The sequence below is a fragment of the Elephantulus edwardii genome, unplaced genomic scaffold (genome assembly GCF_000299155.1).
Source record: "Elephantulus edwardii isolate Elephantulus edwardi_28Jun2011 unplaced genomic scaffold, EleEdw1.0 scaffold00045, whole genome shotgun sequence".
Taxonomy (NCBI): domain Eukaryota; kingdom Metazoa; phylum Chordata; class Mammalia; order Macroscelidea; family Macroscelididae; genus Elephantulus; species Elephantulus edwardii.
The window spans coordinates 14,103,986-14,120,422 of NW_006399795.1; the positions used below are offsets into that span (position 1 = coordinate 14,103,986).

Below are 16,437 nucleotides of genomic sequence, written 5' to 3' on the forward strand. Positions count from 1 at the left end.
GTCATGGGCAGGTGTCCACACTCTCCTGTCTGCACCCCAAGGCTATGTGTGTGGGTCATGGGCAGGTGTCCACACTCTCCTGTCTGCAACCTGAGGCTGTGATTGTTGGTGATCAGCAGGTATACACATTCTCCTGTGTGTACCCCGAGGCTGTGAGTGTGGGTCATGGGCAGGTGTCCACACTCTCCTGTCTGCACCCTGAGGCCGTGCGTGTGGGTGATGGGCAGGTATCCACACTCTCCTGTCTGCACCCTGAGGCTGTGTGTGTGGGTGACGAGGGAGCAGGCGGGCAGCTGTATGTGCGCCTGTTACCTTCACGCAGTTTTCACATTCGAAGCGCTTGCCGCTGTCGTGGGACATCTGGTGGCGGATGAGGTTGGATTTCCAGTTGAAGGCCTTGGGACACTGGTCACACTTGTACTCTCGCTCCTCTGTGTGGATGATCATGTGCTGCTCCAAGCTGTGCACAGGGGGTGGGGTCATTACGGGGCAGGAGGGGTGCCCCAACATGGCTGCACGCTCAGAGTGCCCACGGCAGGGGTCCCACCACTCCCTGCTGATCCCAGAGCAGGGCTCCCAGGGCCTCTGTCCCTCCTTTCTGGAGAGAGCACTGAGGGATGGGGAGACAGGAAGCAATGCAGAGATGAGGGGCTTAGCCTCCACCCAGACAATTCCCAGGTCTCCAGGCACTGGCTGGGATGATCCTAACTCCAAGGCTAAGCTGAGGCCCAAGGACAAAGAGGTCTAGAATCTTCTCACATTCTTACAAGCATCAGAGTAGGGACAAGGCACCAGAAACCCCAGACTCCCCTTCTGCTGGATCTGGGCACTGCCCACCCCCCAACCCCTGCCAACTTGATGAGGAGGAGGCCTAGAGGAGGAAGGGGGGGTGTCTCTGAATGGGCTGTGATGGGGTGGGGAGAGCACATTCACTCAGGCCGGCGACCTGCTCAGCCGGGCAGGCGGCCCCTGAGCCCCGTCTCCAGGGACAGCCCGCCTCTCCTCCTGGCCCAGGTATGACCGTTAATCTCCATGAGCAAAGCAGCAATACATCACGGCCCGTTAATTACGGGGCCCAGCCATCCATTAAGATCAGAAACGCTGGGTTCTTTAGCATCAGGAGATTGTATCTTTTCCCTGTTGTTAATTGTGATTTATGTGTTTATTTAAAGAAAACATGGACCCTCTTGAGCAGCGCTCACTGCGCGAGCCTCGGCTGGGATTTGCTCAAACACTTATTTTCTCGGTCGTCTGTTCGGGTGGAGGGTTTCCAGCCCCCGGGAGGCCTTGTGGGGCTGCCGCCAGGTCCGAGCCACCATATGGCTGGTCAGACACGGCGTGGAGCTTTATCTGGATGCTGCCAAGCTGGTTAGGAGAATCCTTGGCAGAAGGACGGGAGGACCCACAGTGGAGAGTCTCCTTGCTTCCTGGAGAGCTAGACTGCGGGTCCTGGCTCCCCTCAATCCTTGAGACTGGGTAGACCATTTCCTGGGGAGCTCCTAGTCTTGGACAGGGAAGGGCCAGCTCTGACTTTTTAGTACTAGTCTGTGTGGGACGGGGGCTGCTGCTGGGCAGAGAGAGATAGAGAATGGGGCCTTGGGGACAGAGGAGTGGTGAGGACCTGACTTCTGTCCACTGTCTGAGGTGGAGTGTGTCTTTGGGGTTGGGGTACATAACACACCCCTTAGCAGTGAGTGATGCTGGTACCCTGGTTTCAGACATTATTAAAGAAATGGCTAGAGTGTGATTCCTGTGCATTTCAACAAGTAGTTTTTTCACTAATTTGTCTTGTCTGTCCCCCCAACCTGGCCTCTGTCTACTAGAATGTGGAGACCACCAGTGTCTTGGGGCAGGGCATTAGGTCAGGACAGAGTTCTGATGAGGCCAGTTTTCCAGAGACAGACTGGGGAACAGTGCTCAGATTCCCAGTGCCTGAGATTGCAGCCCCCCAATTCCAGTCATGCCAAAGGGATGGGCCATCTGTCCTCCAAGCAGATCCTTCATCTCCCTCCATCCTGCTGCCTCGGCCTGTCAGCATGGACAGGGCTGAGGTACAGGGCCAACCTCTGCTCTTCCCTGGGTCTCAGGGGTGCTTATGCCTGGACAGAGCTCCTGGGCCCAGGGAGGAGGAGTGAGGAGGAGTGAGGAGGAAGAAGAGGGAGAGAAGGAGAAGATGGGCACTGAGGAAGAGGGGTGAGGAGGGAGGGAGCCAAAGGAAAGGAAGGAAGAAGAGGGCAGAGAAGGAGGAAGGCAAAAGATACAAGGTAGGATGAAGGATGGAGAGGAGGAAGAGGAAGGGGTGCTGGGGAGAAGAGGAAGAGCAGGGGGAAGAAAGAGAAGAAGGGGAGGAGGGGAAGGGAGGGGAATGGTGGGTTAGAAAGAAGACGGGGAAGGGGAGGGTAGAGGAGGAGGGAGGAGGGAGAAGGGGAGGGAGGGGAGGGGGATGGAAGCAGGATAACAGGGATGTGAGAGTAGGGGAAGGGGAGAAGGGGAAGAGATGAGGAGGCCAGGGGAGGAGGGAGAAGGAAGGGCAGGAGGAGGCAGAAGGAGAACAAGGAAGGTGGAGGAGAAGGTGGAGGAGGACAGGAAGGAAGAGAGGAGAGTAGAATGGAGGAGAGAGGAGAAAGAAGGGGAGGAGATATGGAGGAGGGAGGAGAAAAAGGAGAGGAGAAATGGGAGGGGGAAAGAGGCATGGGGGATGGAGGATGGGAGGAGGCATAGAGGAGGAAGAAGAAAAAGAGGAGAGGGGAGGTATGGAGGAGGGAGGAGACGAGAAGAAATGCAGGAGGGAGGAGTTGTAGAGGAGGGAGGAGGCATGTTGCAGGGAGGAGGGGAGGAGGCATAGAGGAGGGAGGAGGCATGGAGGAAGGGAGGAGACATGCTGGAGGAAAAAGGGGAGGAGGGAGTAGGGATGGAGAAGGGAGGAAAGATCGAGGAGGGAGGAGGTATGGAAGAGGGAGTAGGGATGGAGGAGGGAGAAGGCTTGAAGGAGGGAGGGAAGGAGGATGGATGAGGGATGGAGGAGCGAGGAGGCATGAAGGAGGGAGGAAGGGAGGAGGCATAGAGTAGGGAGGAGGGAGGAGGAGAGAGAAGCATGGAGGAGGAGAGGAGACATGCTGGAGGAAGGAGAGGAGAAGGAGGGAGTAGGGATGGAGGAGGGAGGATGCATGGTGGAGGGAGGAGGGAGGAGGCATAGAGTAGGGAAGAGGCATGGAGGAGGGAGGAGGCATGGAGGAGAGAGGAGGCATGGAGGAGGGAGGAGGTACAGAGGAGGGAAGAAAGCATGGAGGAGGGAGAAGGGATGGAGGAGAGAGAAGACGAGAGGAGGAACATGGTGGAAGGAGGGAGGAGGAGAGGAAGAAGCAAAGGAGCTGGAGGCAGATGAGGAGGGAGGGCAGGGAGGCTGCACCTGTACTTGTTGGGGAACATCCGCTCGCAGTCCTTGCACTCATGGGCCTGCCCATCCCCGCTGCCTGCATTGCCCAGGCCCTCAGGCTTCAGGTCATCGGCCAGCCCCTCGTAGAGCGTGGTGCCCACTGAGCTGCACGCATACTTCTTGTGGCGCCGCAGGTCCAGCTTGGACTGGAAGAGCTCGTCACACTCGTCACAGCGGAAGGTACGCTCCTCTGGAAAAAAGGGGGCCAAGGAGTGGGCGCCTGGTCAGCACCTACCCTGGCAGCCCCAGACCAGGCCCTGCAAGGGGGCAAGGGGGCCAAGACCCCACAGTCACCTTCCCGATGGTCACTCATGCTGGTCACTCCAGCCACTGCCTTCATCTAGATGCCAGGAACGTCTGTCTGAGGCGGGGGTGAGGGGTGGGTGTGGGGGTGGGGAGGGGGCTTTGAAAGCCACCGGGACTGCTGGGATGCCCAAAAATCTCCACTCTCTGCATCTCAGTACACACAGAAACGCTGTCTCGGCCCCTCCACACATCTGAGGCGGCCAGCGCAGGCTGAGAGGCCCGAGCTCGGGAGCAGGGCAGGAAGTCAGGCCAAGTGCTTTGTTTATGAATCAAGAGGAAAAAGCCGACGGAGATCTAATGCATATCATAAATTATTGTCGTCAAGGTCAAACAAATTAAAGGGGGGCAGCTATTATTAAGTTTACGAGGCGGCATCCTGACCACAGTGCCAAGCCAAACAATCAGCCCCGAGCTGTAAATTTCCCGGGGGAGGCGCTGGGCCCATCCCCAGCTTCCTGCGCCTGGCGCTGTCTGAACAGCAGTTTCTCACTTAGCTCACTGCCCCCTCCCTGCCCGAGGAGGTCCCCGGGGTCCACCCGGGCCTGGAAAGAGCACATGGACCGACGAATCTTGCACAACTGAATGGAAAGTTGTGTGCCCACGCACTGTGCACACATGTGGGGTGTGTGTGTGAGTTTGCCATCATGTATATGTGTAACTGTACATATATATGACTGTGTGAATATCTTGTGTGAAGATTTGTGCATCTCTGACCATGTCTGATCTGCACCTTTGCATCTTTGCGTCAACGTGCATATTTGCACCTATGTTTGTGTATGTGTGCGTATGTATTCTTGGCCATGTGTGCACACCTATGAGTACATGCATGTGCCCGTGGGCATATTTTCACCTTTGTAGGCTTGTCTGTAGTTTTATATGTGCACGATATGCAGTGTGCCTGCATCCCGGCACATGTATGTGTTCATACACAGATTTGTGAGTTCATGTATGTGCACTTGAGCATGTCACAAGGCACATGTGTTTATGTGTGACTTCTGTGCATGCACATTTGCAAATGTGGTTGTGTATATACATGTCTTAGATGTGTGTTTATATAGATTGTATGTGTGCATCACATACGTATGGCCATGTGTGTCCATATGTGTGCATTTATTTTCATGTGTGAATGTGCATGCTCATATTATGTGTGTGAATAGGTCTGCAGGTATGTGTGAATGTCTGTTGTGTGTGTGAAAATGTGAATGCATGTGTGTAGACCTATGTGCGTTGTGTGTGTGCGTAAATGTGTGTGGGGTTTGTGACACAGGGACTGTCTTCATGCCCGGCCTGAACAGGACTTTCATAAATGTGCACCAAATGCTGGTCCTGTCCCAGTAGATGAAGTGCTGCCCCGGAGCAGATGTTAAGAAGCAAGGGAAGACTTGGGGGGAGGTGATAGAAGAGGAGGGCCCCCTACTAGTGTTGGAAAAGTCACTACAGACACCAACCATATCAAAGCTCCAAGCTCTGGCCCTGTGGGGAACACAGGAGAGGAGGTCTGTGTACTGACCAGAAGCTTCCAAGGACCTGGCCCTGGCCACACTTCACATTCCCATTGGCACCCAGTTCCCCCCCCCAAGTCACGGACACCTCAATGAGCACTCCCACGGACAACTGGCCAATGAGCATTGACTGACCCCTCATCAGCCCCGTCTTTTCTTCATGCCTTGGCCACAGGCAAGTAAGTGTTTGTGGCTTGAGCCAGGAGAAGCCCCGGGGACTTTTCTACTGGGGACCTCTGGGTCGCCTCTCTCAGGGCCAAGACACACAGACCCCCATCCACACTTGTCAGCTGGTACCTGGAGTCCAGGATAGTGCAGGCCAGCCTGCTGCAGAGAAAGTGTTTGTTTGGGGGAATCAAGAATCCGAAGGAGGACCCCAGTGCTCAGCCTGCAGTGGGGCTGTAGCCCTGCCTCCGGACTCAACTCAATGCCTTAGCTTGGGCCTTTTGATGTCCTGCCCCACACGTCTCAGGAAAAGCTGCTGCTCTGAGCTTTCCCAGACATGCGCTGAGCTGCAAAACCAGGAGGACATGAGACGACTGAGGAACCGCATGAACCGCAGAGGTGGAGGGGGTAGGGTGAGTGGCCAGTCCAAGGAAATGGCAGAAAAGGTGAAGGCCCACAGGACCTGCTGGTGGCTCCTTAAAACACTCAGAGCAGACAGGCAGACAGAGCAGGGATGCGGGGGTGTGGCCAGTGGAGGGTAGCAGGCCCCTCCAAAGACAAGATGCTAACTTGAGACCTATTTGAGCACCGGCTCTTACTGGGCACCAGGGTACGAGCCCCTGAATCATGCCAAGACACACTCTCCCTCTGAAGCCTACAAAATGCAACACTCAAAAGATAAACCAAAATGGAAACAAATGCATTGACCCTGAAAACGGCACAAAGAATGACGTTAGCAGGGGAGTTGACCAGGAGTCTCTATGCAGCAGGCAATGCCCTAAAGCAAGCCGTCATCGACACAGGGACATCCAGGGGCGTGCCCTCGTCTATGTCTGCTTTCTTTCTTTTCTTTTTTAATCTATTTTTATATATTTAAAAAAATTTTACTATTTGTATATGTGTGTGTGTATGTGTACCGTCAAATTGGATCTGACTGGTACAGGAGGAGATTGTCCCTCCTTCTTCAGCAAAGCCATCTGGTGGATTTGAACCACAGGCTTCTGGGATTGCAGTGCAACTTCTATGTCTGCTTTCTAATAGATAAACTGAGGCCAAGGAGAGTGGATCATTTGTCCAGGGCACCTGGCAGGGAAGGGGCTCAGCCATGAGAGCTGAACATTGCTGTTTTCACACCCAAGAAGCAGAAGGGCCAGACGCTCTGTTGCGCATAGAGGTCATGGGAAATGCAATGTGGCTTTGTGACTCTGGGGACACAGTCACCGTTAACCTCCTCCAGAGGCCTTCCCTTGTCTTAAGAAATCTGGACTTGACTAGGGAATGAGTGCTTGAGAGTTTAGCATGAAGGACAGAGTTTGAAAAAGAAGCTGTCGGAGACAACACACAGATGCTTCTGAGGACTGAATCCAGCCTCCTAGACTGGATGGGACTCCAAGATGCAGGATTCTCTACAGCACCACGACCAAGCCAGAGACATCAGCTTTCATTCGACTCTGCACCAATCTGGGGACACGCTGAGGGGCACAGATGTTGAAACTTAAACCCGAAAACCAGAAGAGACGCCAATCCCACCATCCACACTACTAATTGATGGATTTTTTTCCCCTTTCTTTCTGTATGACCTGAAATTTGAGTGGAAATGAAAATGCAGCCCTTTCTCTTTTGACAGGGTTGAGAACTCCTGGAGGTGATGGGACCGGCCCCTGTGATAAGAACCACACTCTTCCTCCTCTGCCCACAGCACATGGACCGTGTTTGCCTCACCAAAGGCTGCAGGAGGAACAGCACACATCTAAGTCTCGCCAGCCTCTGCTGAAAGGTCCGGCTGAATCCTCTGCAACTTCCACCCAGTAAGGCTGGCTTTGAACACACTCCCGGGTGTTTGGGGCTCAGACGGGAAGGACGGGCACAGCGGATGACGTCATTCACGTTTCCAGCACAAAACCCCCTGTTTTTAAAGAGACACTGAAAGTGGATGTTATATCCTCATTATATAATGTGTCTACCATTGTTGATACGGACTCGTGGTGATTCTACATGTACAAATCAGAAGAGCTCCACAGGCGTTTCAAGGCCATGGCCTTTCAGACGCACATCTCCAGGCCCCTGTTCCAAGGTGCCTCCAGGTGGATCTGGGACAATAACCCGCCAGCTAGTAATCGAATGCTTAACGTTTGTGCAACTCAGGGACCAGTATTGTATCTATATCATAGATCAAATCACAACAAGTCGTTAGGGGCTGTGGAGTTTATTCTGACTGTCAGAGATGCGGCGGGATAGCATTTATGCTGTTATCTTGATAGGGGGCGCTCTGGTGGCATAGAGTATCACATGCTGAGCTGTTCCTCAAAGGCTCGGTGGTTTGAATCGGCCCATGGAAGAAAGATGGACACTGATCCTCCCATGAGGACTTGCAGCGTCAGGAAACCACTGGAAACTTCTGAGGGTGACAGCCCGCTTTGTGGGCATGGATTAGGGTTTTCTGTTGTTTTTAATCGGTATAGGAGCAGATAGATGCCTCAGAGGTACGGCTAGGTGGTTTGACTGAGTGCTTCATGGTTTCAGCTAACTTTTGTAAGCTGTTAAGTCCAGCACTTAAGTGTTGCACCACTAGGACTCCTATGTCATATACCATGTCATATATCATGTATCACAGCACATGATGTGATGATGTTTATCCACCTGTCTGCTTTGTTCTTATGCCATAGAGAGTAGCCTCTCCCTTCTCACTCACTCCCACGGCCTTACATATTATCCACATGTGGTACAAAGTCTTCTATCGCATTCAGAGGCATCTGATTTTCCAACCCATCTACCTGGACTCACACTGTCTCATTCTCGCGAGATCTCAAGCACAGCATCTCAGAAACCAAGCCTTGAACTTCCTCCACTGGAGGGAAGGCTTCTCTCACTCCTGATACCTCTATACATTCAGGTTTCTGTTCAAGCCAGATGTGTTCATAATTTTTTTTCCCCATGAGCTTTTCTAAAAGGGGAAAAAATGACATCTGAAGAGAAATAATTTCCTTTATTTTCTCGTAAGAACAAAAAGTATTCCTGGAAGAAAAGTGCTCCCCTTTGCCGCTGAATCAGTGAAGATAAAAAGTCACTGTAGTTACAGGCTGCCCACTTGATCCTGGATCACAGTGACCCTGTGGGAAACGGAAGAACTTCCTTATACAGTTTCCAAGATGGAAATCTTTATAGGAACAGATTGCCAGGCTGGAAGTGACAGGGTGGATTTGAACTACTGACCTTGCAGTTAACAGCCAAGCTCTTAACTCTTGTGTCACTAAACCAAACCAAGCCAAGCCAAACGAAAGAAAACTCACTTCAGTCGAGTTGTTCACAACTCACAGTGACCCTACAGAAGATAAGAGAGAAGAGAAGAGAAGAGAGAAGAGAAGAGAAGAGAAGAGAAGAGAAGAGAAGAGAAGAGAAGAGAACTGCCCATGGGCTTTCCATGTCAGTACATCTTTGTGGAAGCAGATGGTCTCTGCTGACCTCTCGGCTACAGTTGAGATTTTTAACCATGACATGGCAGCATTATTCACTGTTGCAAGAACACGGGTACAGCCCAGATGTCCAACCACAATTGAATGGATTGAGAAATTGTGGTACATTCACATAATGGGATACAACATAGCACTCAGGAGCCATGATTTTGAAAACGACTATATAACTTGGGAGAGACTGGAGAGCATAATGCTGAGTGAACTAACTCAGGAGTGTAAGGACAAATACTGTCTAAGACCATTACTGTAGACTTGGAAAGATGTAAAACAAGTATGAGGATCAAGGGTGTGGAGGGTGGGAGCAGAGGGGTGAGGATGGGCAGGGAGGGGGGGGAAATCTTAGGGTTGTACAATTTGATGGATGAAGGGAGGAAGGTAAAGGAAACAAGAAAGATCCAGCGAGGATCTGGATACAAGGCAAGGGTGGGCATATAGTTTTCAATGTTGATTAATTTTATAAAATATAATGAACTGAATGATTGTAAGAAACACAATGTGAATGAAGGATAGTGTGAAACACAATGTATACGAACTTAGTAAGCAAACAAACAAACAAACAAACAAACAAAAAGTAAGTCTCTCAGAGTAAAAAGTCAAAGTCATTGCTGTCACGTCAGAATCAATTCATGACTGGCCCTGAAGTGGATTTTTGGAGGCTGTGAATCGTAAGAGAGCAGACGGTCCATCTTCTCGTAAGGAGTTGCTGGTGGATTTTAACTGCCAGTGAGGTGTGGCCTTTTGCCTAGCAGTGTGCGATTCTAGGGACAGAATATCTCAAGGACCAATGAATCAAAAGAGGCTTCCCTCTGGCTCCCCACGCCTGTGTGGCCATGAGAATTCGATTTCTTCTCAGAGCTGCAGGTTTGAAATGATGCTTCTAATGGCTAAGCAGCAGGGCGGTGGCTCTCCCCTCATTCTGTGGGCAAACAAGGGCTCCCTTTCCCCCTTGCTACCTGAACTCTGTGACAGCACCCCCAAACAAAAGAACAGAGGTGGCGCTGCCAAAATGAACCCCCTTTATCTAAATCTGGAGAGGGTGGAGCCTGGAATTGGGGCAGAAAGGGGTACCTGCTTCCCAAACTCGGCCCCCACACAGCCGCCCAACATACTTGTCAAACCTGTGCCTCCCTCGTCTGTCGAAAGTTCCATCAGCAATTCACGTGGCCGGGCAGGAATGCCACAGAAAAATAAATGAGGGCCTAATGGCTTCAGGGGGCAAGTGGGGGGGGGGACGACACACAATTATGTGGCATCTGCATGCTGATCTACAAGCCTCGTCGCTCAAAGGAGTTCAAGAGCCCACTCCAAATTCCTGCCGCGATAAGGGCCTGGCTGCATTTAGCCCGGGCTGGGATAAAAGATTTTTTTTATGATAATTATCTTAGTGAGGAACATTTTTGCATTTTCTTTCTGTGTGATTCAGAGTTTAGCCGGGGGGGGGGGGGGGGGGGGTGGGGGTTTGGGGAAGGCAAGATCTTGACAGCAGAGAGTATGAAAAGTCAAATATTTGATGTTGGACTATTATGTGTGGGAAGCAATTAGCCCACAAACGTCAGATAAATGATCAGGACAAAGCAGACCCAGGTTATTTAAAATCGGGGCTCGATATTGGGAAGGGAGGTATTGAAAACCCTTTGGTAGGTAGGATGGGGAGCCCATGACACAAGCAAAATCTCCTAGCCGAGCACCCGCCTTCAGTTAAGTAGATTTATCTTTCCTCGTTCCCTGGTGCTATGTGAGATTCATAGGTCTTTTCAACAATTATTTTAAGGGAAACAAGACCTTTTCCCTGCTACCCGCCTCTCAGCCATTTATTTTTCTTTTCTCAACAGCTTAATTAAAACCAAACTTTAGAAGCGAGTACGGATAGGACCAGGCTCGTAAAAACTGTCCTTCCGGGGCGATTTCCTTCTGGACAAGCCGGGGACACGGAGCTGCTGCTGACGACAGGAAGGCCCCTATTGACCGGGCTGTGTGTGGTGATTGAAGGGGTGAATCGAGGCAGCGCTGTGCGCGTCTGCTCTCGGAGCTGCCTGCTAACTCCAACGTCCAGCTCCAGGCCCAGCCCGGGCCACTCCCTGGCCGCGGAATTCGAGTGGCTCCTTGGAAAACTTGCAGTTAATGGTATTAATTATTAAGCCACGGTGTGTTTGGAGGAGAGGGCAAAGGAAAAAAGAAAAGAGGAAAAAATTAAGTAACAAGTCACCTTCCTTTTTCTCTAGCACGAGTACAGGCAGGAGTCAGAAGCACGCACGCGCGTTTGTGTGTTTGTGTGTGTGTGTGTGTGTGTGTGTGTGTGTGTGTCTTGGGGTGTGTGTGTGTCTTGGGGGGATATTCTTCCCTGTTCATAGATGAGGTCTCCCTCTAAGAAAAGAAGGGCGGGGGAAGTTGCCCCATGGTGACTTTTCTGTGGTGATTTAAAAACCACCCCAGGGTCCCCAAAGTGAATGGATACGGTGCTTAACAACCTGGGTGAGGAAGATCAAGCCCTCTTTTGGAAGAAAATGAGCCTGTTTGGGGTTCACACTTGCCAAGTATCCTCGTGCATATACTCGGGTGGAGAGGAACGTGGAGGGAAGCCTTTTCTCATCTCCCATGTGGAGAGCAGGGTAAATACCACAGTACGAAGCAGGAGTAAAGAAAGAATGCAGGGCATGTTTTGTGCACAACATGGGTTTTGAAAGCTGGCTTGCTACTTTTACGAGACCCCCCACAAACTCCCCATTCTCCCCCTTCATCAGATAAACTCCCTCTAATGTTTCTCTGGGTAGGCACTGCTTCCTTAAACGAGACAAGCTGGTCATGGGATAGAAAGTTCTAGAAGAGGAGGCCACAGAACTGGTTTGGAGATTATTTTTTTTTTTTTTAAGTATTGGGGAAAGCAAACTTTTCCCAGTGCTTATTAACAGCTGCAGCAGATAATAACAATAATACAGTTTGTTGGTGGTTTGGTTTTTTTTTTTAAGACCCAACAACCATGCACCTGAGATTGCAACCTGGCAGGCTGGGCACTCATTTTCGACACCATGCCCGCCAACCCTAGCCCCATCTTAAAACTCAGGATGTAACTCGGATCACCAGTGGATGGAGATAGGGAAGCGGATGAGTGGAATTGTTGAGAAGCCCACAGGTAAGAGTTGCACAGGGATGGGACACATGGTGTGGAGGGATGAGAGGTTGAGGTGCCTCCAGAGGTCCCTGGGGTGGGCTCCACTCTCCTGCTGGGGTAGGGGCCGCCTCAGCGGGGGCTTACCCTCCAGACTGGGCGGCACTGTCCCCAGGGAATAGGCACCTTCTTTCATGCGCACCAGCAGCTCCTCACCAGGCTCAATGTCCTTGATGACTTTATAATAAATCTAGGTTGGAAGAGAAGAGACAATGTGTTAGTGAGTGGCTGCGGGGACAGCGGCTTGCACATGCTCAGCCCGCACCCTGTTGACACTGTTAACAGGGGAGAGGGCCACTTGACCTGTGTCTTCTCATCGTCACTAAGAGGTCCCCCCTCCTAGAACTCTTGCAGAATCCACTTCCCAGGACTGAAGTTCCCGTTCAACTGTGTTTTGACCATTCTTGGCTGTTTAGGAAGGGGTGAGACGTGAAATGGTTGGGAACTGGCATCTGAGGGACTCCTTGTCATCAGAGTATGTCTTTTCTTCCAAAAAGCAACCAGAATCAAAAGCCCTCATGGTGGAGTTCTTTCCAGTGCCTGGTGACCTGACTTTGTAGGACATTCGAAGCTGTGATCTTTACAGAAGCAGACCACCAGGCCTGTCTTCCATGGCACTGTTAACTTTGAGCTACGAACCTTTAGTTTTGTTTTTGAGCATACACCAACTCTGCCAGCTGGGATCTGGGGTAGGACCAGAGTGGGCGTTAATGTTGTTGTGTTCTGTTGTGTCAGAACTGACCCATAGCTGACCCTCCAGTGGGTTTTCAGAGGCATGACAGCAGACTGCCCATCTTTCTCCTGCAGAACAGCTGGTGGAGAAAGATTCTTTTCATCAGAACTGAGGACGGAGCTGATTTTGTATTGTTAAAATATATATATATATAGTATCAACAAACATAAACATAAAATATAAACATGTTTATTGTTATTGTTGATTGCTGTTGAATCAAACATGACTCATAGCGACTCTATGAACAAAAGATCTGAAACACCTTTCTCTAACTATAGTTGTTGCTCAAAGTTCATAGAGTTTTCCAGAGGCATGTTGTTTAGGAAGTGGAGATATATATATATATGTGTGTGTGTGTGTGTTGTATATACTTATACACACACACACACACACACACACACACACACATATACATAAATGTGTGTGTGGTAAGAAGCTGCACTGCGATCCCAAAGGCACACAGTTCAAATCTGCCAGATGTTCCATGGGAGAAGGATGGGCAATCTCCTCTCAGGTGATTTCCTGTCTCTGAAAACTCCGTGGAAGGTCAGCTATGAGTAAGTTCAGACTTGAGGGCACCCAACAATTTCAACTATCATATATAGTGTATAATATATACAGCAGAAAATTTCTTTTGTTAAAGTGTATGTGAGAGAGACAGTTTTAGCTTCTCGAGTAGGTGGCTTCAGGGATGGAGGTCTCGTGAATGAATTTAGACATTTCTAGAAGAGGCCGTGTGTGCACACAAAGAGGACTGGCAGTTAAAACACCGCGATGCGGAGTCAGTGACGAGAGCAGGAGGAAGGGGTGCTCAGAGGCTGGCCAGGCCTCTCAATGTGGGCAGCATCCCTGAAAACAGGGTGTGTGTGGGGTGACAGGGTAGATTCTGCAGCTGGAGCACAGCACCGAGGAACTAAATTTGGAACGCTTGGCTCAGGGCTCAGAGCAGTGCACTTCTGAATCATGTCAGCGGCAGTGTGCCGACGTGTCTCCTGAAAAAGGAAAGCCCGCCTTGGAGAGCTGAAGTGGCGGCCAAGATTGAGAAAACCCTAGCAATTCAGAAAGGGGGGGGGGCACGGCAGGGGTTGGCTGGGGAGTGGGCAGCATTGGCCTGGGGCACCTGGAAGAGAGCCTGGCCCACCTTGCCTCTGCTGGACCCTGCATCCAAGCTCCCTGCCCACTTAAGGGGACCAGGGCCACCAGGTGGGCCATTTACAGGGGTGCCTAACTCTTCACATGAACAGGGCTTATGCCAGCAAATGGTGACCCTCAATCCAGCTATAAGGACAGGAGCATTTTGCTGAGGCTGACCCCTGTCCCCAAGTGAGTGACCAGTCTCCACTGAAATCATAATGACCAGGGGGGCTTCCAGGACATACAGCATTCCAGGGGGCCTGGGAAGGAGGCTGGAGAAAGGCCCAGGCCAGACTCATAGCCCTGGGACAGCCCTGGGTCGAGGTGGAGGGGGGGGTGTCCCCCAAGGCTCTACAGTTCTTCTCATCTAGATGTGTTGGGGCTAAGGGTGGGATGTGGAGGGGGGCCATAACCCAGGAAAAAATGGCTGAGGGAAGAGATTGGGGAGGGAGGAGTTTCCAGGCAGGAGTGAGGAACAGTCCTCTGTGGAGAGTAGGCACCTCCAGTTTGCCACTTACAGGCCACCTGGTGCCAAGCCAGTCTTCCCCCTGGCAGCTGGTCCTGATTGCCAGGTCCAGGCTTGCTTGTCTTGTGCTTCCCCTCCACATTACACCCCCACCCCCACCCCAAACACCTGCAGAATCAGCTTCATGATTGCCGGTCTAGCCCCTTCCCTCTGGTGGTCACAGGATGTGCCTAGGCTTCATCTCAGTCCCAAAGCCCCAGTCCAGAGGACTCTCAAGCAGGCAGATGACAGCCCCACTGTGCCCCTAAAACGGACCTGCGTGTCACACAGGGTCTGCGACATCAAAGCTGCATAGAGTCTGAAAGTAGTCATTCTAGTAGCTACAAAGTCCTTTCCCAGATGATCAGAGGCCTCATTTCCTTCTCAGGTAAGCCACCAACACAACGGCCAGATTTGAAAACAAATAGAAACCTCGTCACTAACAACTTGAACTCCTTGTTATTAAGATCCTGGATTTGTAACATCTTAAGAAAAAAAAAATACACAGTGGCTGAATAAGTGGTTTTTAAAAAATAGTGATTGTTTAAAAAGTATCAGACTTCAGCCGTAGTTTCTCAAACTCAGGCACACTCGGAGTGCAGGGCGCATGGAGAAGCCAGGTCAAAAGGCGAGACCAGAGTTGGTGCGCAGCAGTCCCAGGCGGACGCATCCAGCAGGCGCACCTCTAATGCTGCGATCCGATCTGGGTGCCCGCAGGCCCAGGTGTCCTGCGCAGGGTGGGAAGCGGCGGGCGGGCTCCTAGGGTGAGGCAGCCGCTTGACTCCCGCTGTCCCCGTTAGAGGGCAATGTTGGCCCAGCCTTTGCCGCCCAGCGTCTCGCCCCGCGCGGCCCGTGCCTCTCGCCGCCCCGCACGGCCCAGCCAGCACGGAGGGCGGCTCTGACCTGGTCCGCGAGCGGCGCTCCCGGCGGCCGCCTCCTCGCTGGGAGCCTGGGCTGCGCTGTGCGCCCTCCCAGAAGGCAGAGGGGCTGGGGCTGGGCGCCGCCTGCCTCCCTCGTGGGTCCCCCACTAGCGCGCAACTGCTCACCCTGCGCACTCCAGTCCCCACGCGCGCTATGACGCTCGCGTCTCCACACCTGCACCCGAGGATGTGCCCTGATAGGGCGCCGGAATCTTGGACAACTTCCTCCGGGGGTGGGCACTCCCGGGACCCATGGGACCGCGCGCTGTTCTTCCACCTCCACAGCCAGTGCTACCCGGCTTCCGCTCCCACCCTACCCGGGTTGCTCGGACGCAGGGAGACCCCAATCCTACATTGCCATCCTCTGACCCACTCCAAGGCCACCGGGGTTCCGGGAGCCCCCACCCATGCGCCCCCCAACGGAAACTCTCGGGGTCTCCGGAGCGCACTGGTGCCTGGTATCCACAGGACGGCTGCGCTGGCGGGGGCCCTGCCGTAGCTACCTGGACTTTGAGCCACAGACGGTGGCATTAATAGCTATTAGCGCTAATCGCAAGGCTGGGCCAGGCGTGGCGGGGGTGTCTCCCCTACCCAAAATGATCAGGAACTGCAGCAAACTTCCCTAAACTTGGGCTTCCCGCCTTTGCCATGGGAGGTTCACTAGGAAGATTCGGATCTGCGTCTCAGAGAGGCGTTTACACAGGTTCCAAATCGCACAAAAGGCTTTCTCATCCAGACTCAGGTAGACACAAGCCAGGGTCGTGGGGCTGCGAGGACTGGGGGGAGAGGGGGGAATCTGGGTAGCCAAAAGTGCCTGGGCACTGTCTTAGTTGGCAGAGGCGCCCACCTTTCGAATGTACAGCGCAGGCCCTTTCCACCGAGGGCTGCAATCAATTCTCCCAGCAGCGCCCTGAACATTCCTTAAGTGGCTGAGACTCTTGCTTTCACTCCGTGGCCCTGAACCAGCCCGGGGCAGACCTGGGCAAGCCAGCGTGGAGCACCCGCTGGAACGAAGGGCTTCTGAAGAGGGCAGAGAGAAGTTTGAGAAATAAGCGAAAAGAAGTCCCTTCCTTGACGCTTTAGTCCCCCCCCCCCCC

General features: G+C 52.3%; 1 protein-coding gene across 2 annotated transcripts in view; it reads right to left on the minus strand.

Moving 5' to 3' along the window:
* Positions 1-16,437, minus strand: part of PRDM16 (PR domain containing 16) — a 509,116-nt gene that overhangs the window by 39,020 nt on the left and 453,659 nt on the right. For both annotated transcript variants that reach the window (XM_006885814.1, XM_006885813.1), the window contains exons 5-7: positions 12,136-12,238; positions 3,410-3,626; positions 313-460 (exon numbers count right to left, since the gene is read on the minus strand). In XM_006885814.1, the coding sequence (XP_006885876.1) occupies positions 313-460; positions 3,410-3,626; positions 12,136-12,184 (414 nt within the window). In that variant the 5' untranslated portion in view covers positions 12,185-12,238. The remainder of the gene's footprint in view (positions 1-312; positions 461-3,409; positions 3,627-12,135; positions 12,239-16,437) is intronic.